The sequence below is a fragment of the Macaca nemestrina genome, chromosome 15, assembly GCF_043159975.1.
Source record: "Macaca nemestrina isolate mMacNem1 chromosome 15, mMacNem.hap1, whole genome shotgun sequence".
Classification (NCBI taxonomy): Eukaryota; Metazoa; Chordata; class Mammalia; order Primates; family Cercopithecidae; genus Macaca; species Macaca nemestrina.
This window is the reverse complement of record NC_092139.1, coordinates 54,298,339-54,324,201: the sequence shown is the minus strand read 5'-3', so window position 1 is coordinate 54,324,201 and position 25,863 is coordinate 54,298,339. Positions and strand designations below refer to the sequence as shown.

At 40.5% G+C, this 25,863-nt stretch overlaps 1 protein-coding gene across 6 annotated transcripts in view; it reads left to right on the top strand.

Annotated features, from left to right (window-relative positions):
* LOC105486802 (Ral GTPase activating protein catalytic subunit alpha 2) overlaps nt 1-25,863 on the top strand; it is a 318,021-nt gene that overhangs the window by 28,621 nt on the left and 263,537 nt on the right. For all 6 annotated transcript variants that reach the window (XM_011749858.3, XM_011749855.2, XM_011749856.3 and 3 more), the window contains exons 2-3: nt 3,422-3,532; nt 7,579-7,631. In XM_011749858.3, the coding sequence (XP_011748160.2) occupies nt 3,422-3,532; nt 7,579-7,631 (164 nt within the window). The remainder of the gene's footprint in view (nt 1-3,421; nt 3,533-7,578; nt 7,632-25,863) is intronic.

Sequence of the window (25,863 nt, the reverse complement as noted above, 5' to 3'; positions counted from 1 at the left end):
GGAGGAAATGTGGAGTGACACATAGGGGCACTTGCACATTTCTTTGAGGAAGTCATGTGTGATCCAGATTCTGAAGGATGAGACCTGTTGATGAAAAAAAATTGATGCTTTTAAACAATTAAAATTAGTTTTATTCAGAAGTCTTGCTGAGGTTTGCAACCAGGGCGAGTCAAGAGAGTGTCTGTTAGACTGCTCCAAAGTAGTACTTTAGCCCACAGTTTATATACAGGTGGCGCACTCTGCATGTGCTCAGAAGTTACATTAAATGTGCTCAGAAGTTACATTAAGTGTGCTCGGAAATTACATTAGAGCAAAATCTTATCAAGGTTTGGGTGTGAGGGTCCATCTGGTTATAGATTATAGAGGCATAATCATTAATCCTGTCAGATATTATGTGCAGGAAGAGGCAAGGGCTGAGACGAATCTATCTTTTCTGAAAATGCCGTGATTCAGGCAGGAGATGTGGGAACCGGTGCTGTATCCTGCTTATCATCTTCAGGGCATTCTTCTGAAGGGCTGTGTGGAGTCTTTGAGTCAGGGGCTTTGTAAAATTCTGCTGGCAAGGGATTTTGTGGAATTCTGCTGTTATGTAAGCAGGATGAACAGACATAGTGTCTGCATTTGCTACTTTGTCTCATACACTGAACCAGCTGCATGAAGATCTGGGAGTGGGGGTAGCATCCTGCAGGGGCCCCAAGTGGAGAATGTGTTTGGGAAGTTTGGGAAACGGAAAGAATCCACAGTGGCTAGAGGATAGGGAGTGAAGGGGAGAGTGGTGTGCAGTGAAGTTGGTGTTGAGTGGGGGAAGTCGGGCAGGGCCTTGCCGGCCATGGTAAAGATTTCGGATTTTAAGTCCTACTGGAGGCAGATGGAAGGTTTTGAGTAGAGGAGTGATCTGATTTGATTGACTCTATTAAATATTCGTGTTGGCTGCTACGGGGAATGGAAGAAGAGTGGAAGCAGGGAACCCAGGCAATGGGCAGAGGTCGCGGCCTGTGTGAGGGTTCGTGGCCACATAGACCAGGCAAGGCCGTCCAGGGCTGGAACATGTACGTGATAAAGGCAGGCTAATAGAATGGCATACTGGGGATTGGTAGTGAGGAGTGATGCCCAGGCTGTGGCCAGAGCAGCGGGGTGGATGGAGGTTCCAACTTACTGAGATGGAAGAGCCTGAGGGAAGAACAGGATCTGATGGAGGACTTCCCTTTGGACACGTTTAATTTGAGAGGGCTTTAAGATCCTCACGTGGAGAATCAGCTGGCAGCAGGCTGTGAGACTAGAGCCTACAGTGGAAGATGTCAGGGCTGCAGATGGAAATCAGGAGTCCTCAGCAGAGATAAGATTTGTCTTTTGATTTCCCCAAGGATTTTGAGGGTTAGGCTGTTTCTTGTAGGTTTACAAGGTATAGTCATTATCATTGTATGTGTAGGCTAATTCGTGAATTCTCAGTTCATTCAAGAAAATATTGAACTAAATATTGTGCTAGATGCATGGGACATAATGATTCATGAGATAGACTGTGGGTTCTGTGAGGGCAGGGAATATGTCTAACGGAGGAGACAGAGCATTCCCTCAGAATTAAGTCAGGAATTCAATCAGAATTCCACCATAATTAAGTAAAATGTGATGTGTTCTGTGACAGGGAAGCATAGAGTGGGGGCTACACAGCAGAGGCGCAGACCTAGTCTTGGGGGTAAGGTGGGGATGTTTCAGCTGACTGCTGAGGGGGAGTGGGAGCCAGCTGAGTGAAGCCGGCTTCAGAAAGAGGGCTCAGTGAGTGGTAGATGGGCTAGCAGTTTGCATTAGAGTTGAAGTGTACTGAACTCTTTCTTGGAACTGGCAGATTCTGCACAAGGCACTCAAGGATTCCTTGGCAAGATTGTGTAGCTCACAGGAATGTTAATATTCGTGTGGGTTGATGATACTAGTTTCCTTGCTACCTGCTTTCACACAGTAAATTTGTTCCTTGCTAGGAATTTTCACAGCTCTGTGCCCAGTTTTACTTTGGTGCAGTAAATATAGTGTGAAATCGGCAGCTCATAAGACTTTATAAACACCTTACATGCATTATTTCAAAGAGCCAGGGCACATTTTTGCATGAAAAGCTCTTATACAATTATCAGAGAAAAACAACTCTTCAGAATCATCTGCGTTATTGCTAACATTATGTAATTTGAACACCATAGTATGTATATTCCCATAGATTCAGTGTTAGGACTGCAAAGGCAATTGGTACAACACTGTTACAGACTGAAGAGCAACACATGTTTTTCTTGAGTAATCCTTGCAGAATTTTAAGGAAGCTTTTTGTTGTTTGTTTGTTTTTTGCTTTGTTTTGTTTTTAAGAGACAGGGGTCTCACTCTGTTGCCCAGGCTGAAGTGCAGTGGCTCAACCATAGCTCACTGTAGCCTCAAGCTCCTGGGCTCGGGCGATCCCCCTGCCTCAGCTTCCCAAGTAGCTGGGATTATAGGTGTGAGCTACAATGCCTGGCTCCAGGAAGCTGTTTTTACTTTTCCTCAGGTGCTAGTGTATTCTCCCAAAGTGCTAGTGTATTCTCCCAAAGTGCCAACTCCTTGGTCAGGACTGTAAATGGCACAAACAACCTTGTTTGCTGAGGAAAATGTACAAAGGTATGTTGACAGTGGGTGACTACTTTGACCCCCAGCATTGTGAGGTTTTACCCTGGCTGACCGGGGCCCTTGGAAGAACTGCCTGTGTTGCTACTCAGCCCCAGTGGGAGTTGTCACTGTGCTAAGTTTCCCACACCCCCGCCTATCTGTCCGCAGTCTGTGGTTTAGCAAAACTGTCTAGTACAACAGGGGCAACTCTAGGAACACGTGGTAGGTCCTACAGTGTCCATACATGAGTGGGGCAGGTCGTCTAGAAGCTTGTGGTTGGGGAGCCTGTGCTAGTTCACTTGAGCTGGTTTCTGTTTTCATGCCCAGAGAGGTATGTTGGTGGGGAGGAAGCAGAAATTGGTCCATTTAGGAGCTCCACCAGCAAAGTTGTTTTTCAGAGGTACAACCCTATCCCCTCTTCACAGCCTGTGTCAAAAACTGCCTCCTTCATGAACCTCTACTTCCTCATCCCCTAACAGGAAGTCATGTTGTCCCTCCCCAGACCTGCCCCTGCTTACCTCCGACCTTCTAGCTGGTCTGTCGTTGCTGGCGCCTGTCAGCTCCGACCTCCCTGAATTGGCCCCACAGTCTCCTGAGCAGGGCTGAGTGATGGGTGGTACCCAAGGTTCAATTAAGAACTCTCTTAGGTGGAGAATAAACAAACAGGAATACTGTTTTGTTCTGTGTTGTCTTATGACGGAATGAAACTAGTTGTACTTGCCTTCTCTTCAGAGAAGGTTGTTTCTAAATTCTGGTAATTGTATAAAGTGAATTGTCGTAAATGGAAACTTTTTCTTTTCAGATAATGTGGATGCAAGTGATCTTAAGCAGTTTTTTGAGACCAACTATTCTCAGATATATTTCATCTTCTATGAAAATTTTATAACACTGGAAAATAGTTTGAAATTAAAAGGTAAGCATTTCTGTGTATTTTTTTTTAAACTTGCAGGCATTTTTATAAGTTGTGTATATCTTGAGCTACAAATTATACATTTTTAAGCCTTCTGTCTTGCCAAGACTTTAGCAAAGCTGTGAGAGCCTGGTGGACAGGGTGGCATCTTTGTTTCTCTTGAGCTTTCACTTACACACATGTTAATTGAACAACACATGGCTAGCAAAAACAGCAGAAGAAACCCTTACAGAGCATGATTTTCAAAGGAATAAGTTACTTAGAAAGAAAAGTTATGCATGCGTACTGTTTAAAAAATTTGGGTTCTGTAAAAGGACCTGAAAGGAAAACTCAACTGTCTGTTTTGCCCTGCTTGCAGAGGCAGCACTATGAAAGATTTCCTGCATCTCCTTCCAGATATATTATTAGTGTATTATGTTTATATATGTTTGTGACTATATTCTTTGAAAATCAAACCAACAAGGTCACATTATACATTCTGTTCTGTATACATTTATACATCCTGTCACCTAAGCGGCAGGATAGTGTAGCCTGGGGAGCCAGACTGGGTTGGGAACCCGGCCCCACCCTTCTGGCCGTTTCTCTTTGGCGTCCTCTTGTCAGCATTAAACAGGTTCACAGGTATCCTAGCATTTTAGGACAGAGTTTGACACATAGTCCATGGTCAGTGAGTAGTAGCTGCCGTCACCGTCTTCCTTCATTTTCGTGTAGTCTGTGGGCTGAATCTGAATCCCTATAGCTCTATGAAGTAGGTGTTACTCATTCATTTAGAAAATAAGCCATATGCATAAATAACTGTGAAAAAAGTTAAAAAGTTAGTTGTTCTGTAAGACATTTAGACAGAATTCTGTGGTTCTTGGGAAGTGAGAGAGATGACTTCCTGCTGAGTGTATAGATGAGGCTTTGGGGAAGAGGTGGCCTTGGGAATGGACCTTGAAGGACAGCAGGATTTCAGGTGGAAGAGAGCGGCACTGCTGGTGGAGGGGAGAACGTGAGTAGAGCTAGGGCTGTTCTTACGACATGTATGGGAAAAGCTTTTTTTTTTTTTTTCCTCTTGCAGCAAAGGTGTGTGAAAGAGATTTGCAGGAAATTAGATAATGCTTGCAAGGAGCCTTGAATTGCAGGCTAAGGAGTTTGGACTTTGTTCTGGAGGTGGTTAGAGCTCTTGAAAGCGTTTGCTACTATGACAAGTGTCTTGTAAAGTAGCAAGTGAACTAGAAGCAGGAACACCAATTGGAAGGCTGATGCTATCATTCATGTGAGGGATGGCGATGCCTGATCCAGGGAGGCAGTAGTTAAGGGAAAAGAAAAGTGTTGTGTCTCAGTGGATCTACCATCTATGAGACTTGGTTATAAGGGAAAGGGAGAAGTCAAAGATGCTTTCAGGACACTGAGTCTGCTTTGTGAGGTACCGTTAGCAGTAGGAACCCTGGAGGGGAGCCAGATTTGGAAGGCAGGAGGGTGAGAGTGGCTTTGGGCAGTCTGTGTTTGAGGTGCCTGGGGGATACCTTGGTGTAGGTGTTGGCTGGACGGTACAATGTAGGTGACTGGATCTTGGGAGAAAAGAGATGAAACCATGCTATTGCCAAGGGAAAAAGTATACAGAGAAAGAGAGTGATGGTCAGAACTTTTAGATAATTACTTATTTTATTGGGTATATGCAAAGGAAAGTGATGGAGTAGTGGGAGGGGTGCCAGGAAAGGGTTTTGTCACAGAGGCCCAGGGGAGAGAGAATTGAAGTCATGTAGGGTCAGCCCGTTGGTGCGTGAGATGCAGCTGGGCTGGGGAGTAAGAACCCCTCAGTGTGCTGGTCAGTGAGTGCTGAGAGAAAGGTTCTAGGTGAGGAGCAGGTCGGAAGCCAAACAGATGAACATAGAGTCACAGGGCAGTGAGCTGGTGAAGGTGACCCATGAGAATATCCTTTCAGAAAGTTTGATGTGAAGACACAGATTGTGTCTCACCCTGGTCATGGACAGGCTATTGAGGAATGCATCGGCCTGTTTGCAGACTGAGGAGTGGGTCAGCTGGAGTGGGGGATAACTGATGGTGCAGGTGTTGGGGGAAGTGGGTTGAGACAGGTCAAGGAAGAAGAAGAGACATGGAGAGGAGTGTACAGGTGGCCTTTCTATGTACGGAGGAGCAGATAAGGGGATAGTGTAGATATGGAGACATTTTGAGATGGAGAGGAAAAATTGAGGGACCCCTTGTTAGATGCCCTGATTGCTCGTATAGAACAGAGGCAGTTGTCAAGCATGGAGCGGAAGGAATTCAGGGTGAGGCACTGCGGTGGTCTTTGATTGTGGCCATTCTTGCAATCTACTGCAAAGAATCATAATGAAGAGCCAATAAAAATAGTGAGATTTTTGAAGTTTTTTTGCTTTTAGTATAATCTGTGTTCAATTGGAGTGCAGGGAAGACAGTGTACCCCAAAAAAGAAAAGAAAATGCCTACCAGGAATAATTAAATAAATAATCTTGTGATAACTTCAGCCTTTGCATTTATTCAGGCAAAAACTCCAGAGTTATTGGCTCTATCTTCAAAATACATCCAGAATCACCGGCCTGTTCTCATTGCCTACACTGGTAACACTAAAACTCCTGATATCCTCACCTGGATTATAGCATTAGCCGCAGAAATGATCTCCCACTGCCACACTTGTGCCCTCTCCCATCCCATAGTTTCTTGTCAAAAGAGCAGCTGGAGTCCTTTAAAAATATGAGTCAAATCATGATTCTTGGCTGTTCTAAACTTTCAAATGGGTTCTCATTCCCAGCCATTACAGTGGTCTCAGGGTCCACCTAATCTGCCTTCCTTTGCCTCACCTACTCTCCAACCTCAGCTGCTCCAACTCTGCCCCTTGTGTGCTCCAGCCTTAAGGGCCTCTGGCTGTTTTCTGACTATGCTAGCCATGCTCAGCTACAGGGACTTTGCATTGTTCAGTTCCTCTGCCTGGAACACACCTCCCCTAAATTTCCGTATGGCTTGCTTCCAAACCCCCACATTTCCATATGGCTTGCTTCCTAACCTCAAAGGATCTTGTCTCAGATGTAACCTTACCAGAGAGATGTTCTCTGAATTCCCCAGTCAAAATTGCATACCATCTTTTTAGGCTTCTCTATCTGCCTTCCCTGTTGTTTTTCTCGCTCATTTATAGAATGCCCCCTCCTGCCAGAATATTAACTTTTTGAGGGCAGGAGTTGTTGTCTGTTTTGCTCACTCCTGTATGCTCAGGGCCTAGAATAATCCCTGGCATATAGACATTCTGTAGTAGTTTTTCAACGAATGAGTAAATGATATCTACTTCATTGAGCTGTGGAGATTCAGTTAGATCAGGGGTCTACAGCTTGTAGCTGCCTGTTTTATAAATAAAGTTTTATTGTACAAGCTGTATCCATTTATGTATTGTCTGTGGCTGATTTTGTACTGTAACAGCAGATTTGAGTGTTTGTAAGAGAGGCCTGCAAAGCCTAAGATATTTGCTGTCTGACCCTTTACAGAAGAGGTTTGTTGATTCCTATATTAAATGACGTATGTCAAGCACTTAGCACGATGCTTGGTACACAGAGAGGACAAAAAATGGTAACCTCTGCTGCAGGTGTTGTAGGTTTTATTACTATTGTTATTATCAATAGAACAATGTGCAGTTGCCCGAAAAGATATACTACTTTTATAGTTATCTGCTCTATGATTTTTTATGTTACCAACTTAGAAATTTTTCTTTGTGCTGTGCATTCTGCCACAATTTGAGCCAATAAGTAACTAGTTGAGAAATGAATAAATTACCCATCATAGTTCGGTCACAAGTTGGAAAACATGGAAGCTGTGTTCAAACAGCTAGCAAGGGGCAGCTCTGCTGGATGTGGATCCAAGCAGTCTGGCTCGGTTGTCTGTTTGCAATCCTAATGTGTTCTCCATACTGCCTCTTGCTATTTTTTGAATAAATGAATGTATGTTGAGGCTTACTAGTTTTAAGCTGCCTGTTAGCATAATTTGTAATGTCCTAAAGTTTAAATGATGTCATGATAACTAATTATTTTTTAATATTCCAGGGAATAATAAGTCACAAAGGGAGGAGCTGGACTCCATCCTCTTCCTTTTTGAAGTAAGTTTTGATGAATTTATTTAACTTTTATAATTCTTGTTGGAAATAAAGTATTTTTGATCTTTAATTTTATTTGAAGACAAAAATGGCTATTGGTGGACATATTTTTTTTCTTTCCTTCCTTCCTCCCACCCTCCCACTTTTACAAACAGTTCTACAAAGAATTTTCTTGTGATTTTCTTGTTTTGCAAACGTGTGAAAGTTTTTCCTGTATGGGTACCTAGATGTGAAATTATTAGATGGAAGAGTACACACATCTTAAATGGTAGCAGATATTGCTGAATTGCTCTCCAAAAGGTCATATAGTCACACTGAGAAACTGCACTGCAAAAAAATAAAAATAAAAAATACCTAAAAATGTTATATAAACTGATACGTAAGTCTTATGTAAATTTCTTATACTCTAACATTGGAGATGATTCATTGATACATATAAATACACATATATATACATATATATAAATCCAACATGCAAAAACTTATATTTTTCTACTGGTGAGGTTATGATCTTTATGCATCTGTATATCTGTGTGCATTGATCATATCTTCAATGTTGAAACAGTGTTTGGGTGTGATTTTTGACTTATTAAGCTTAAAGTCTTTCTTGTCCAAATATATTAGTTAAGTGGCCAGATTATGGGTACCTGGAGAACACACTCAGAACTGAATTATAGGTTCTGAAAGTTAATTGTTGGTTTTTGAGAAATTATTTCTGGTTTGAGAGGTGTATGCTTAGGTTGGTGTGAGAAGATGAACTTTTATGGCTATAAAGGAAAGGCCTGATGTGAACAGGTGCAGAGCTGGCTCTAGAGGGAAGCCACTGTAGGAAAGATCTCCTACAGTAGAAGAGTTCTCGAGGGCCTTATGATGAGGGGCTTTCTGGGTTTATGGAAAAAAACAAAATATGGGAAACTTCCAGCCCAGGACTTGTCTTCACGGCTAATGCTCAATAACCCTGGTTCCCCTTTCTCTCCTTTGAGAGCTGTATTCCTTTCCAGAGTACACACATTGATTCACTGCATATTCTGTAGTGGTTATTATGTTTCCTTTGGTTACCCTCCTTTGAATGAAACCTGTGTAAGTGAGTTGTTTTTAACAGGAGCTTTAATTAAGTGTGTTAGTTAAATATGTATCTACTGACCATCATTTGTACTATTTTATCAACTTAATTATATTATTTATGTAATGGTTAAAGAATCTATAACATATGTAAGTTAGGAAGCATGGTAATAAAGCACATACTCTTGACACCCTCCTCCTTCCCCATTTTAGGAACTAAAAACTACTTAGGTGCTATTCCACCATCCTTTCTCACCTCTGTGGCAGTCATTCCCCTGCATTTTATCATCCTCTTTCTTTTAAAAAATGGCTTTACCACATATATTTATACCCTTAAATAATTTCTTGTGTGGTTTTGTTTGGTTTTGAGTGTAATAGAAATGATCTTCTATGGTACATAATCACCTTTGACATGCTTTTTACCCTCAACATTAATTCTAAGATTTATCCATGTTTTTAAATTTAGTTCGTTTATTCATTCCCACTGCTGGATTAGGTAAATATATGTGACTTGTTTAATTCCTACGTTTTGTCTACAGATTTTTTGTTTTCTTGGTAGACAGATTGTCTGTGAGTAAGGAATGAACAGACTTGCCAGTTGGTCTGCTTTCCGCCCTGACTCAGCCTTCCAGTACATTGGTAAATGGAAGTGATAAAGGGTCATCTTGTTTTTGATCTAAAGAGAGTTTTGTTAATGTGAAACATTAAGAGTAATATTTTCTGTAACTTTTTGGTAGATTCTCTATCAAATTAAATAAGTTTGTTTCTATTCCTAGTTTGAGATGTATTTAAAAAATCTTAGATGGGTTTTGAGGTTTTTAAATTTTTTTTCTTGAAAAAACTTGATTGAGATGATGATGATTTTTCTTGAGTATTAATATTGTGAATTATAGTTCTAGATTTTTGGATGGACTAATTACTATTATTATTATTCTTTGAGTCAGGGTATTGCCCAGGCTGGAGTACAGTGGCGTGAACATAGCTTACTGTAGCCTTGACTTCCTAAGCTCAAGTGATCCTCCGGCCTCAGCCTCCCGAGTAGCTGGGACTACATGTGTGCATCACTGTGCCCAGCTAATTTTTTTTCTTATTAATTTGTTGTAGAGATAGGGTCTCCCTATGTTGCCCAGGCTGGTCTCAAACTCCTGGGCTCAAGTGATCTTCCTGCCTTGGCCTCCTACAGTTGTGGGATTATAGGCATGAGGCACTGCACCCAGTCTGGACTAATATTTTGTTTGCATTCTTGGATCTATGTTCACAGCTGAGGTTGGCCTCAGTTTTTCTTTCTCATGCTCATATTGTTTTTGACTGGTCCTGTCATAATGGTTATAAAACCTATTGTCAAGCATTTCTTCTTTCTCTGTTGTATAACATAGTTTTATAAGATTGAAATGAGCTGTCATTGAAAGTTTGTTTACCTTTCCTGTATAACCACTTGAAACTGGGGTGCTTTTTTTACTTATGTGAAGATTTTACCAACTTATTCAATTTCTTTGATAGTTTTAGATTTGTTTTAGTATTATTCAGATTTTTCTTTTTTTTTTCTCGATTCAGGTTTGGTAAGTTATATATTTTTCTAAGAATTTGGAGAATTCTAAGGATTTGTTCTTATTGCCAAAGTTTTAAAATGTATTGGCAAAGAAGCTTCTCTTTGAAAAGTCATAAGCCCTTCAGTTTTATCTCCCTTAGCATGGTCTTTATTGTCTTCAAGAAGTTTTTATATTACATACCATAGTAGTGGTGGTGGTGGTGGTAATTTTTGTCTTCAAGAAGTTTTTATATTACATACCATAGTAGTGGTGGTGGTGGTGGTGGTAGTAGTAGTAGGAGGAGGAGTAGTATTTATGCCACATTTTTACTATCTTCTAGTTGCCATTGTAGCAGCTTTAAACTCTGTTTTTTTGATGTAATTGTTGTTCCTTTAAATGGCTTTTCTTTCTGGCCTCTTTTTTTTTTTTGAGATGGAATGTCGTTCTGTCCCCCAGGCTGGAGTGCAGTGGTGCGATCTTGGCTCACTGCAAGCTCCACCTCCCGTGTTCACACCATTCTTCTGCCTCAGCCTCTCGAGTAGCTGGGACTACAGGCACCCGCCACCACGCCCGGCTAATTTTTTTGTGTTTTTAGTAGAGACGGGTTTTCACCGTGTTAGCCAGGGTGGTCTCGATCTCCTGACCTCGTGATCTATCCGCCTCAGCCTCCCAAAGTGTTGGGATTACAAGGCATGAGCCACTGTGCCCGGCTGCTTCTTTTAAGATCTTTTGTGTCTGTTGTTCTGTAGTTTAATTACAAAATATCTAGTTGAAGATTTCTTATCTTACTTGGTATATATATGTTTCTCATGTCTCTGGATTCATGTTTTACAGTTCTCTAACATTCTTAGCTGTCGTCTTCTCAAATATTGATATGTTTCTGTTCATTCTGGCCATACTTTCTAGGATTCTTATTTAAACTTGTTGATCTATCTTCCCTGTCTCTTAAGCTTGCTTTTATTTTCTCCTCCCCCAGTCTGTTTGTGTTGCATTCTGGGAAGTCTCTTCAGTTCTTTCTTCCAGTTCACTGACTCTCTTCTTTTGGAACAAATCTGCTACTTTACCAATCTATTGAGCTGTACATTTCAATGATTTTTTTTCATGTTTTAACAGCTTTTTGGTTTGGCATTCTTACGTGGCTGGTTGCTTTCGATTGTCTCTTGATCGTTGTTCATTTTTAGACATCTTTTGTTTTCTTAAACATTTACTGCATAATATTTCATATTTTGTATGTGATAATCCTAGTAGCTGAAGTGTTTGTCTAATTATGCTTGTTATTTCAGCTGCCTCTCATTCACAGTGGCTTCTTTTTTGCATATTTTGTGATATTTGATTTTGAGAGTGGTACTGAATGACTACAGATTTCATGTTTGTTAATTCTGGTTTCTCCCAGAAGATTTGTCTTTGCTTTTGCCGGGAGTCTGGGAATGCTCTTGATTGAGGGCACTTTAGCTCCATTTGAGGGTTCTGGTTTATGAATGGAAATTCAGGTTGAGTTCCCTAAACTTACCATGGTTGGGGACTGGGTGCTGGAGGGAACAGCCACCTGTAGATCCTGGCGCTAGTATTGCCATCAGCTCCTTGGCATTCTGCAGTTTTTTCTTTTGCATGTTGCTCACAGATCAGGTTTTGGCTCACTTGTCTTCTGCTTCCTTTCTTCTTCCCTCTTTACTCCTCCTTCTTCCCCTACCATTTTTTAGTCCCTTTTTAGTTTCTCTGTGTTCTTCAAAGCCCAGCAATGTTTTAAGAATTAGATTTGTTGTCATGGATCTAAGGGCTAGTTGGCTTGCGGCAGGAAAACCCTTCAGAGATTCTAGATCTATCCCTCTCTCAGAAGTTTCAAAACCTTCTCTTCGTGTTCTGAAATTCTAGACTAGGGAGGGTGTTAATACTGATTCATTACCATTTCCAGAGGATTAGTTGCCTATATAATAGAGCAAATATATGTTATTCAAGGCTTCATAAAACTTTCATTTTGCATGGTAAATATGAATGAGTAATACACTTGCACTAGTTTTGTTTATGCTTATGTTCCCTCTGTCTCTGGCTTTACAAGGTAGGTTGTAATTTGTATGTTTCATTCTGGGTACTAAGTAATTTCATTGCTGCTTTGTAGGATAGTGCCTTGTAAAGCTTGTAAAGAGATAGTTTATAAGCGTTTGGAAGTGAATACTTATCACTTTGTAAATAATTGGGAAAGGCTGCCTTGAGAAGAGGTGGAGTTAATAAGATGTGTTAAATCACAAAAGCGATACCATGTAGAGATATTCTATAAATAAGAAATGGCTTGGAAGAAAGCATAGAGGTAAGAGATAAGAAGGCATGAAAGAAGAGTATGTAAAGAGAGCTGCTGTCTGCCTTGTAAGTCAGGGATGCCCTGAAAGGGAACCTTGGAAAAGGAAACAGTAGTTTTTAGATGTAGAGTATTGGAGACATTATAGTATTCTGATAAAGTAAGTAATGTGCAGTGAAGGCCACCAGCCTGTCCAGGTCATGGTCTCAGGCAGTGAGCAGACCTTTTTACTTGCCTTCCTCTCTAGTGGGAACACCTGTACCTTTTGGACGTTGACCTTTCAGCTGCGTTTGCCTGTAGCTTCAGATATGTGCACCACTTAGGAGAGTTTCTGTTGGTTCATGGAGATGTTTGTCTTTTTTTTTTTTGAGATGGAGTCTTGCTCTGTTGCCCAGGCTGGAGTGCAGTGGCTCGATCTTGGCTCACTGCAACCTCTGCCTTCCGGGTTCAAGCCATTCTCCCTGCCTCAGCCTCCCAAGTAGCTGGGACAACAGGCGCCTGCCACCACGCCTGGCTAATTTTTATATTTTTTAGTAGAGATGGAGTTTCACCATGTTGGCCAGGCTGGTCTTGAACTCCTGACCTCAGGTGATCCGCGTGCCTCGGCCTCACAAAGTGCTGGGATTACAGGCATGAGCCACTGTGCCCTGCCTATCATATTTTTTCCCACTATGGTTATGACTCTACTTTTACTGTACTTTAAAAAAACATATTTCATCCATCATTGCTTTTATTTCAAATGGAGATGTGAGGATGATGGTGTGGGACTCCAAAACATGAATTTACATTTACCATCTTGACAGGAATCTACATGTTTTACATGGGCTAGCCTGTTTAATCCTTTCCTTCTGAAGTAGGTTTGGTCTTCCCAGTTTTTATGAATGAAATGTTGGAGGCTTTGTAGAGTTAGGTGACTTGCCCAAGGGTACACACTTAGTAAGTGGGAGAGTGGGGATTTAATCTTTAGTCTAACTCTAGAACCTATTTTCCTAACTTACTAGCATGCTGCCTACCACTTAGGAGTGTTGGTTATTCTGCTTTCTAAGCTGTATTCCATAGGCTGTCTGTGTCAACATGTACTGTTCTTTACAATTCATTCATTCATAAGACACATTTATTAGGTATGCACTGTGTCAGACACACGTAGGTGCTGGAGATACAACAATGAGCGAGGCAGACAGAGCCTCCCGTCCTCATGGAGCATAAATCAGCATTTCGTGGTGAGCTGAAGAGTCTACTGGTAAGAATGAATTAATGTCAGAACTCTAGTAATGACCTTCTGAGTCACAGAAAATCCTGAATGGTTCTTTTCAGAAGTGATATTTTGGTGATGGCTCTTGAATTAGTTACCTGCATGAGGGAAAGGAGGGTTGGTGTCGAAACACAAGGTACCTGGTGAATGGGCCTCAAGATCAAATAATTCACATGACCTTGAGAACCTTCTGGATTCAAGCTTGAGAGGTTATTTTAATGGTACCTGGGATTTGTTTTAATCAGGTGTGGTAAGGCACAGAAACGTGGAAATGATTGTTATGAAGGAAGAATTCTTAATTATGCTCACAGTCCTGTAGAAACAGACATGCCACACAGAGCCAAACAGAGAAGCACCAAGGCAGAATCAGTAGGCAAATAGGAAAGAAGGAGAGACAGACAGAACTGAGGGCAGGAGCTTTTATTGTGGTTTTTGCAGGAAGGAATGGGCAAGGCCAGGTAAGCAAACTACATAGGCTTAGGACTGGATAGTTTGAATAATTTCAGCTGACGGGACTGTAGGGGTGGGTAGCTCCTGGTTGTCCAGTACCTGGCCCCTGGGTGATTAGGGGAGGGGGATAGAGTCCATAAAAGGACGTGGTTGGGGTTATGGATTTGAGATTGGTTGTTTCCATATCAGAAACATGCTCTGAGCCACTATCTTTGGGAATTTGCTAACTCTTGGAAGGGCATCCTTCCTAGGTCATTGAGGCCCTAGATGTCAGCACATCAAGAATACAGAGAATAAGACAATACAGTTAATTCAGAGATACTGTTTCAAGCTTTCTGCCACGTTGTATGCCATCCCCTTTTACTAGAGAAATAGAATAGTTTGGAGTTATACATATATGTTTTAGAAAGTTTATAGAATTTGATATTTCCTTACCCTCCCACACTCCAATTAAAATACATTGACAGAAGAGGCTTAATTTCAAAACGTAAACGTGTTCTGGCATTGGAGTGCTACTCATTCAGATGTTCTTCAAATATCACAGAATTTGAAATCACAGATAAACAGATTCCTTATTCTAAATTTTATTTAAATTACCCCACTATATTAAACCCTGCTTCTATCTTGTCATTAGCCTTCCTGGGGACCTGAATGGGTTCTTTTTGCTGGAAAGTGTGGCCCAGGCTGGTCTAACACCCACAGTCCTCTCCCTGGCTCTCGGTGTAGCTCTCCTTCGTATTTTGTGGTTACTCCGTGGAAGTGCTCTGTTGGGCTAACACTCTCTTTGCATAGTTCCACTTCTGCCTCTTCATTTATTCAGTTCTCTTTTCAGGGACTGCCCTTAGCTCTTCTCCCCATCTGGCCCATTCTCTCAGACCCTGTTCAGACCCACCAATTTCTCCTGGCAACTCCTGCTGGAAGTGCTTATTCTTTCCTGGGGACTGATATAATAGCACTACCTTGTGCTATCATTTGACTGTGGCTGGATGTCCATAGTTATCCCTTAATGTGGCTATGCCTTAGCTTCCTAATGAGACTGTAAAAATCCTAACTCCATGTTTTTTGTTTGCAGTTTTATACATGTTTTTGAGTGGAAGAGGGACAAGAACAAATAAAATGAACGAAGAAAAGCAAATTCTTCTAAAGCCAACAACCGTGACTTACAAAACTTTGTGACTTTTTTCTTTCTTTCTTTTTTTGAGACAGAGTCTCGCTCTGTTGCCCAGGCTGGAGTGCAATGGCACTATTTTGGCTCACTGCAACCTCTGCCTCATGGGTTCAAGCAGTTCTCCTGCCTCAGCCTCCCGAGTAGCTGGGACTACAGGCATCCGCAACCATGCCCGGGCTAATTTTTGTATTTTTAGTGGAGACGAGATTTCACCATATTGGTCAGGCTGGTCTCAAACTCCTGGCCTCAGGTGATCCATGTGGCTAGTGGCTACTGTATTGTACAGGGAGGCTCTAGAGTCCTCCAGTAGAGCCTTATATCATCGTTTGAAAGACCACTTTTTGTTGTTAAACACGGTTAAATCCTTAGTATCTTGTACATCTGTATCCTTGTGATGCAGAGGACTTTGACTTAGGTTTAGAATTTTACTGAAATGGTTTCTCTGGGCATCTTCTTATTATCAGAGTGCCCTTGGCTGAGGGGAATGAGCATTTACCTCCACAGGCTGGGGAAGCATGGCTCCAAAGTGACCCTCTGCAAACAGAATTGAAAAGCCATGCACAGTTTCATTCTACTGTTATCATGCATGTTTTAAAATGAAAATTATGTTAAATAAAGGCTAGTCAAATTCCTTAGGACTTCATCTCCCCACCACACCTTCATCCTTTCTCCATCTGTTTCCCCTTTAAGATAAAGAAAACAGTTTCAGTGTACTCCAGGATGATGCACCATCTCTTTTTGTCACCCCTCCTTTGGTAGGAGATTCTTATTTGAGAAGCATTGATGGAAGAGGCAAACTGCAGCATGTGAACCACACAGCAAGTGCAGATGACATGTGGGCTTCTTATAGGATACACAGAGAAAGAAAAAGAATACCGTGGATGCTGGCTTTTGTTTTTCCTTAGTATTGAAATTTGATTGCTTGCGATTTATTACACGCCTATATGTACTGATTCCCTTCCTTCCCTGCAGTGTAGTGTTATGCTGGATTGGACAGCTGGACTCACATGTGCACCGTCTTGCTGGGTGTAGTTATGTTTGGGATTCATAATTTGACCAGTGGTGAATCCAGGGATGTAGTGGAATCTATGTCTTACTTTAATGGAATTCAACACTGGGTCTCTTGTTCTTCATTGCTCCAGGTGAGCTTATATAGATAGTGGATTTAGCCTCTAATTTTTTCCCTTAGAGTAGGGGAAAAGAATTTTTAATGATTTTCCTGATAATGGTAATATAGCGATATCCAGTACAGTGCCATTAAGATGAAACAAATGGCTGATTTTCACTCTCGGTAGCATTGCTTTGTATATGCAATCCAGTAATTTGAATGTTGATTTTATTTCCCATCCAAATGCATTCATCTGTAACTTTTCACATTTAATAGTAACATTTTGCTTTAGATACTAAGTGAATTGCCTAAAGAAAAACTAGAGTTATGAATATAATAGGATTACAAACAATTCTGAGATTTATTTCCTTTCTTCTTCCTTTCCTTCTCCTTCTCCTCCTCTCTTCCTCCCCCAACCCCTGCCTCCTCTTCTTTTGTGGGAATTGCATATCTTTTATAACTCTTTGAAAATGAAAACAAATTAAAAGCTCCTGTGGAGGTTCAGTGAAAATGTCTGAACTGAATTCTAGGCAAGTCAACACATTCAGGCTAGGTGTCCTACAGGATTAAGTAATGATTCCTTTTCTTTCTTCATACAATGGCTAATGGCTTTTCTTACAAGCGAATAATACATAGCATGGCGGCAGAATCATATTTTTACAATTAACTTGTTGCCACAGTTTCTGCTTTTCTCTGCTTTGTTATTCCTTATTCTGGGCTGTCCAGTGTGCAGCCATCCTTCCGTGCTGCTCCCTCCTCCCGTGCCGAGGTGAAGGACTTCCTCTACAAACCCCTCAGGCTGTTACTGCTTTTTATTTTGTTTCCCGTGAGGACCACTTTATGGTTTTTGAGTGGAAGAGGGACAAGAACAAATAGAATGAACAAGAAAAGCAGATTCTTCTAAAATTCTTGGAATTTAAGTTCTTATTGAGGATTTCAAATATTTAGATGCTTTAGTAGATTTTATTTTCCTTTAAAAGAATGATTCCAATTTTGAATACAGCTCTTTGGTCACTGTCATAATTCTGAGTGACCGATTGCAATTGAGAAAAAGCCACTATCGATTCAAATTTTGTGTAGAGCATTTTTAAAAGAGTTGAGCTGACACAGACTCCCATCTCCCATCCCCAAAGTCTCCCTGAGTTCCAGCTGGCAAAGAGAATGAATGTCTCTAGTTATCATGATGAAGATATTGGGTCACATTTATGACGTAGGGCTGTATTTAAATGATAATAGAGGTGTATGATCATCTGGCCTTCTTTGTAATGCTAGTCGTACTTGTGGCTTTTATTGATGTTGAACCCTTGGTTGGGAACAACTCCAAATGATAGCATTATTGTTATGGCATAGTGTGATCTTGCCTTGAGACTGCTCTGCAGGGATCACAGTAGAGGGCCAGGTGGCCAAGGTACCCTTTTTCATTGGTCTCACATGTTGCCTGTGGTAGTGGATTAGCTCTGTAATTGCTCCTCAGTGCTATCACCTGTACTGGATACTGGAGAAATAATAAAACACACGACTGAGATCCTTTATCTCTATGGCATGTGGTTATTCTGGTGTCTGATTTTGATTGTGAAATATCTATGATCTCTACAAACTGGAAGGTGGGAACAAAATATAAACATGTGATCCATTTTGGAGATTCTTTGCATGCACTGTTCCTGGTTAAAATGTGATTATCCTATTACAGAATGTTAGTAATTTTAATTAGACAAGTTTTTGAGTTGAAAGGAGTCAGTTTCAATGGATAGTTTAATATGCATATTTAGTATTAAAGACCGCAGTGTTCCTTTTGCGTCAAGACTTATAGGTGAGAAACTTGGGATTGATCCAACGGGATGTACCAAATTACTCAGGTCACCTTGGAGGAAGGGACACTGGAGATAAGATGTTCGTGGAAGTCTGAAATTACATTCTTGTGGTTATCTGTTGTGGTCCAGGTGCCCTGAGCTCCTGGCATCCTGGCCTCTTTCACATAGTGTACCACTTGACGTGTTGGTAACTGACACTCTCAAGAGGAGATCCTGTGGAAGGCAATACTAGCAAAAATGCTTCCAGGAATCTTTTAAGGGCAGATGGTGGAAACTGCATTAGGGCTAAAGATACGAGAAATTCACAGTGAAACTTGAGCATGTGTATTTATTGTTAGGATAGCAGGAGATATGTAGAGAGCTCTTTTCTCTTTAATTAAAATTAATCTGTTAATGCAGTTTGGGTAAGTTGGTTTTTTAAAAATTAATATATACCTTTAGGAGAGAGTTGTACAAAACCTGCTATCATAAATCTATTACTTGTTTTCTGTTTGGATGTGTAGTGTGGTGGCTGTTACAGAGTGACATCTAGTGTTTGATGTGGTTTGTGACACTGTACAAGTTGGAAGGGTCTGGCTTGAAGCCTTTGTGCACTGGCTTGGCCTGCAGGCCTTGGGCACTTGCTGAATGAATTTGACAGGTTGGCCAGTCCCAAGCCAACCTGCAGGTATACGATGCCTTCTAATTGTGCTGAGGCAGGAGTTTAAATCCTCTAAATTTATGGGGTGGTGGGAACCAAGTAGTGGCATCTCACTGGGGTTTTGTTACTCTGTACTCATCACATATGTAGAAACTGTCTGGGAGTGATTTTTTCCCCTAAAAAATGGTATAAAACAGATGGCCAACTAATGCTAGTACCAAAACTGAAGAGATCGGAAAAATGCAGTAGTTTTCAGGCAGAAAAGGGAAACTTGCATGAAACGAAGAATAGCATGGCAGATTTGGTTGTGACTGAGATCTCCTGTGTAAGATACTTTTGTGAAAAGAAGACTCCTTTTGAATCTGTTTTAGTGAATGCTTTATTTGAGGCAAACCCCACATACTATGAGTAGAATTATATGCTACTAATTTGTGGATTTGTAAAGGTCACTGAATGTTCGTTCTGTGAAAAAATAACCTTGAAATCTATTAAGTGCCCGCCTTTGCAGTTTTTGAAGGTTGAATTTTTTGTACCTAGTAAAAACATCTTGCATATCACATTTTAGTACTTAATATGGTAGTCCCCCTTATCTGCAGTGTCACCTTCTGAGGTTCTGGTTACTTGTGGTCAATCAGGGTCCAGAAACTTTAAATGGAAAATTAAAGAAATAAACCATTCATAAGTTTTAAATTGCATGCCATTCTGAGTTGTGTGGTGAAATCTCTCACCGTCCTGCTCCATTCGGCCTGGGATATGAATCATTCTTTTGTCCAGTGGATCCATGCTGTAGAGGCTAGCTCTCCGTCAGTCACTTAGTAGTGGTCCTGGTTATCAGATAAGCTGTTGTGGTATCACAGTGCTTGTGTTCAGGTAACTCTTATTTTACTCAATAATGGCTCCAGGCCGGGCGTGGTGGTTCATGCCTGTAATCCCAGCACTGTGGGAGGCTGAGGCAGGTGGATTGCTTGAGGCCAGGAGTTTGAGGACAGCCTGGCCAACGTGGTGAAACCTCGTTTGTACTAAAAATACAAAAATTATCTTGGTGTTGTGGTGCGCTCCTGTAATCCCAGCTACTCAGGAGGCTGAGGCTCGAGAATCACTTGAACTCGGGAGGCAGAGATGGCAGTGAGCTGAGATCGCGCCACTGTGCTCCAGCCTGGGTGACTGAGTGAGACTCTGTCTCAAAATAATAATAATAATAATAATGGCTCCAAAACACAAGAGTAGTGATGCTGGCAATCAGATATGCCAAGGAGAAGCTGTACAGTGCTTCCATTAAGTGAAAAGGTGAAAGTTCTTGAATTAATAAGAAAGAAAAAAACTATATGCTGAGGTTGCTAAGATATCTACAGTGAGAATGAATCTTCTATGAAATTGTGAAGAAGGAAAAAGAAATTTATGCATAGTGTATATAGAGTTTGGTACTATCTGTGGTTTCAGGCATCCCTTGGGAGTCTTGAAACATATCCCCCTAGGATAAGGGAGGACTACTGCAAAAAACATCAGTCCGTCTGTTTATTTTGTTCAGTACTGATAGTATTTTTCTTCACTCTGTGGCTCTGTATATTTTGTGCTGGTGCTCTTTGATACTATCTTCTGCCTACTACCTAAGACTTTGTTCAGAGCCTCAGTTTCCCCACCATTGGAGTATCCTGCTAAGTAGTCTTTTGATCTGTGATCTTCTACCCCTTCTCTCTCCCTCATTCACCTCAGATGCTGTCTGTGTGATGTAATTTCGATTCTCATTGCCTTTAGGACAAAAGTCACACTCTCCAGTACAGCCTTCAGAACGTTCTTCATCTGGTCTGTGCCTCCTTCTCTATCACCTGTCTTGTGCCCTCACTGGCAACCTCTTACAGGTCCCCAAACAAGCAGGAAGGATTTTTATTTTTTGCTGCTGTTTGGTCTGCCTGGAATGCTCTTCTTTGCCTGACTCACCTCTGTTGTCCTTCAAGATTCAGTTCAAGGGTATTCTCCCTTTGGAAGTGCACCTTGTCTGTCTTCATTTCCTTGTGCAGGTACTCACATCCCTGATTTTCTCACCTTTTCCCTCTTAGAGCTCTAGATTTTAGAGCAGGAATGGTGTCTTTTATGTATCTCTGATCCCTCACATGGTACCTGGCACAGAATGGGCACTTAATATGAATTTTTTTAATGAATTAAATAAATGTTTGATTAAGAGGATATTTAATTACCTGCAGTACTACCAGTTCAGCTGTCTGTATCTTAGTGATTAACAATACTTGGTGATACTTTCATTATATAAGTCATTTTTGCTTTTATTTTTATTGATTTCTTCCTTAACAAAACTTTTTTTTCCAATTTTTTGAGTTTAAAACTTGGTTCTTGTATTACAGGAAATTCAGGTCTATGGATTTGTCTCTTATTTCAGCTTTGACCAATTTTTGTTGTATGTGAATCACAATGTTGATTATTTTTCGTTTATAATCAGTTTTTTTTAACTTGAGTGTTAAAATTCACAAATAATTGAGAATTACTTTTTTTTTTAACTTGAGTGTTTAAAATCTACAAGTAATTGAGAATTTTTTAGCTTAAACTGTTGATGGTGGACTTCCAGTGTATTGAGTTTGCTTGTGACCTATGTAAAACTTACTTTGAGGGATTTCTTTACATGGCTTAGAAAAATAACTTCGTAAATGTTTCATAAATGTTGGATTCTTTGAAGTTCAGTATTTGATATATAGCTGTTAAACCAGTCTTGCTATAACTATATTCAAGTCTTCTGTATTATACTGTATTGCCTATTTTATTTCTCAAAGATAGTGTGTGTTAATATCTCCCATTTAAAAAGTGTTTTTCCCCTTTAGTTTCTGAAAGTTGTTTTAATGGAGTATGCCTCCATTGTTTTATTTCCATGCTATGTTATTTGTTGCATAAAGATTCATAAGTATTATAGGTATATTATAAATTACATATTTAACCTATTTGAAATAATTCCCTTTGTCCTGTTAATACTTTTTCACTTGATACTAATATTGCTTTGTGTGTGTGTGTGTGTGTGTGTGTGTGTGTGTGTGTGTGTGTACGTGAGCCTCTTTTTCTGTATTTTGTCAGTCTTTCTGTGTTTGAAAGCTGGGTCCGATGGACTTGGTCTTTGATAAGGGAATTTAACCTGGTTATACTAACTACTTTTTTGTGTGTGATAACCAGTACACATCTGTGTTTTCTGATGCCCATTGTACTTGGTTTTAGCTTTTCTTCTAACTTTGTTTTTGGGGGAGAGGTCACTGATTTTGGCTTTATGCAATATGCTTTGTAATTTGGAAGGTACACTTTCTGTTTTCATTCCAATAACTATCTTTAACAATAACGTTTGCATTGTTTTTCTTCTAATATCAAGAATAAAGCAGACCGGGCACGGTGGCTCACTCCTGTAATCCCAGCACTTTGGGAGGCTGAGGCGGGCGGATCATGAGGTCAGGAGATCGAGACCATCCTGGCTAACATGGTGAAACCCCTTCTCTACCAAAAATACAAAAAATTAGCCAGGTGTGGTGGCGGGTGCCTGTAGTCCCAGCTACTCAGGAGGCTGAGGCAGGAGAATGGCATGAACCTGGGAAGCAGAGTTTACAGTGAGCCGACACTCCAGCCTGGGCGATAGAGTGAGACTGCATCTCAAAAAAAAAGAATAAAGCAGTATTTCTCCCAGGCACAGTGGTTCACACCTATAACCCCAGCACTTTGGGAGGCCAAGGTGGGCAGATTACTTCAGGCCAAGAGTTCAAGACCAGCCTAACGAACATGGAGAAATCCCGTCTCTACTAAAAAATATAAAAATTAGCCGGGTGTGGTGGCACACACCTGTAATCCCAGCTACTCGGGAGGCTGAGACACAAGAATCGCTTGAGCCTGGGTGGTGGAGGTTGCAGTGAGCTGAGATTGCGCCCTTGCTCTCCAGCCTGGGTGACAGGGAGGCTCTGTCTCAAAAAAATAAATAAATAAAGCAAGATTCGATGATAGCCCCATAATTTTACTTTAATTCCGTATGTCTTTTGTACTTCTCAAGTATTTTAAGCAGTTTGTACCCAGATTATTATTAATTTTATATTATTTTTCCCTCTTTAGTAGTTTATTGTAATGTTACCTATTAGAGTATTCTTTTCTTTTTTACATGTTTAAACAGGGCTAATACTTCAATAATTTCAAGAAAATGACAAACCCTGCGTTTGATTCTGCCTAGAGATCAACTGTACTTAGGAGGTACATAATAACCTTTGTTCAGCAAGAGTGGTGTTAGTTGTAGACAGATTCTTGGGGTACACAAACCAAGTCACCTGGGAGGGAGATGATACATAGTCTAGGCTCTCTGTACTGTCAGTACCCACAAAAGCAGTTAATAGAGATTTCATTTTCCTTCAGAACACAGGAAAAAAATATTTTATGCATGATCAGGAGCACAGCCAAAACCCTAGTGGGAGGTTCTTAAATACAAACTTTCAAACTTTACTTTTCACTTTACTGTCAAACTTCATGAGGATAGACGCCATGTACTATAAGCTTTTGTATTCTCCATGACACTTTGAACTTAATAAGGACTGCATAAATTATCTACTTAAATTAAAAAAAAAAAAGTCCTGTACTTTTATATTATGCTTTTCCGATCAACTCTGCAATTCTCATATTTGTTGATACCTACACGTTAACTAGGGATGTCTAGGTAGAAACCTAAGAATGAACAAATCTGATCTCTGAGACTCAGGTCAGTCAACTAAGGAAACTAGAATTTTAAATAGGTTACCAGGAAGGTAAATAAACATCATGATATAAATACAGGCATGAATGAACTATCAGGGCTCCATTAAATCACTAAGAACTCACAGAGGCAAAGCTTTCAATCTGTTTGATAGTCTTTTTTTTTTTTTTCAAGACAGAGTCTCGCTCTGTTGCCCATGCTGGAGTGTGGTAGCACAATATCGGCTTACTGCAGCCTCCACCTCCCAGGCTCAAGTGAGAGTAGCTGGAATTACACATGTGCGCCACCACCGTCCCTGGGTAATTTTTGTAGTTTTAATAGAGACTGGGTTTCACCATATTGGCCAGGCTAGTCTCAAACTCCTGGCCTCAAAGTGATCTGCCCACCTCAGCCTCCCAAAGTGCTGGGATTACAGACATGAGCCACCACACGCAGCCCATTTGTTTGATATTCTGTTTGTAGCTCTGTGCGCTGGTGGGATGGCTAGGGGTTCTCCTGAAATACCAGAAAGTGTAGTTGTACTGTAGGGGATACTCTGCTGGTCCAGGAACAACAGCTTTCCTCTTGCTGCTGCTCTGATTCTTGTCTTGTTCTGTTTTTTCCTTCTCTCCAACTTTCTGTGTGCTGTTTTCTTCATTCTGAGCATGGTCCCCAGTGTCATCATCTTTCAAGGTATAGAACTTGTTCATCCTCTTGCTGCTGCTGTTGCCATTCAAATTATTTTATTATTTTTAGGATGTTGTCTTATGTTAGTTGTTTTAGGAATATACTTTTTTATAGTCATATTACCTCCAATTATGTAAATATAGCTCACTGTCACAGTGTTTATAACCCCACGCCCTTGTTTTTGGATTATTTTGATTAATCTGTATATTTTCTGGAATATGAATTGTGTAGGATATATTGAAGAAGGGAGGTATGTGGCTGATAGACTTTCAGTTCTAGAATAACTTTCTTTTAACTTTAAACATATAGCAGGTCCTTAAATAACATTTTGTTATAATGTTAATGAGAAAGTGTTCAAGGCAAATATTCTGTCTTCATGAAAGAGTTGAACATTGTGGTAAGAGACAGTGGCCAGGCCTAAGACAGCAAATGATCAAGTTCCCCTCTCTATAGGTCTCCCTGGAAGCATCTATGCAGCTGGGTCCTTCTGAAATCAGACTATACTTGTAACACAGGCATTCACAGAATGTTTTCTTTAAACTGAACTGTCCAGTTCTCATCGTAAGTTTTCTGCATATTATTCAAAATATCAAGTAACTAAGACCTCTTTTCTTTTAAACCAAATATTTTGTTTTCTCCTTGGTCAGCATTTTCTTTACCCAGAGCTCTTCTGTCCTGTAGCTAGTTTGGAGAAGGGTTGCTCCCCACACTGTGCTTTCAGATGTAACATGTGAGTTGGTCATTGTTGTAGTTGATTACCTTCGCATGAGTTAGTGTGTAGTATTTTCTTCATTCTTCACTGTCCTAGCTTTCTACGTGGAATTGAAATCAATTGTGAATCCACTGGGGCATATTGCAGTCATCTGATAATAATTAAAAAATATTTCCCACACAAATCAAAAGAAAACCAACAGTTATAAAGCAGACTATAGCATCTTATGTAGACTCCAACTTACATTTCACATTATTCCTGGTCATGCAGTAGGTTCTGAAGAAAAAAGAACTATGGATAATCAGTTAAAAGAATGACAGATTCCCTGATGTGTTGATCAGTAGTAATACCTAATTTCGATTTCGAGTGTACTATAATGGATTACCATATAGATGCAGCTGAGCACTGAGCATTAAATAGAGCCATGTGTTTTTCAGAAAAGTAATATTTATTCACACTGTGTGGCTTTCTTGATTTTTTTTTTTTTTTTTTTTTACTCTCCAGTGAAACTACAAACAAGATGTCAATAGCTTATGTGGCATTCACAGCAGTATAGCTTAGAATATTGGCTGCAGTAGAAGAAATGCCAGATTGTATTTGCCCCAGTAAAGGTAGGCTTCATCTAGGGCTTTCTGAGGGACAGGCTTAGCATTTGGACATAGATAGTTGTGCTGGGCTTTATTTTTATTGACCTCATAGACTTTAAACAATGGCTCTTGCAATATTTGGGTACAAGAAGAAGCATCAGTGTGCGTAATGTTTCAGCCCTTGAAGTGTTGTATAAGATTTTATCCATTTGGGAATATTCTTAGTAACTCAGATATTGGGCA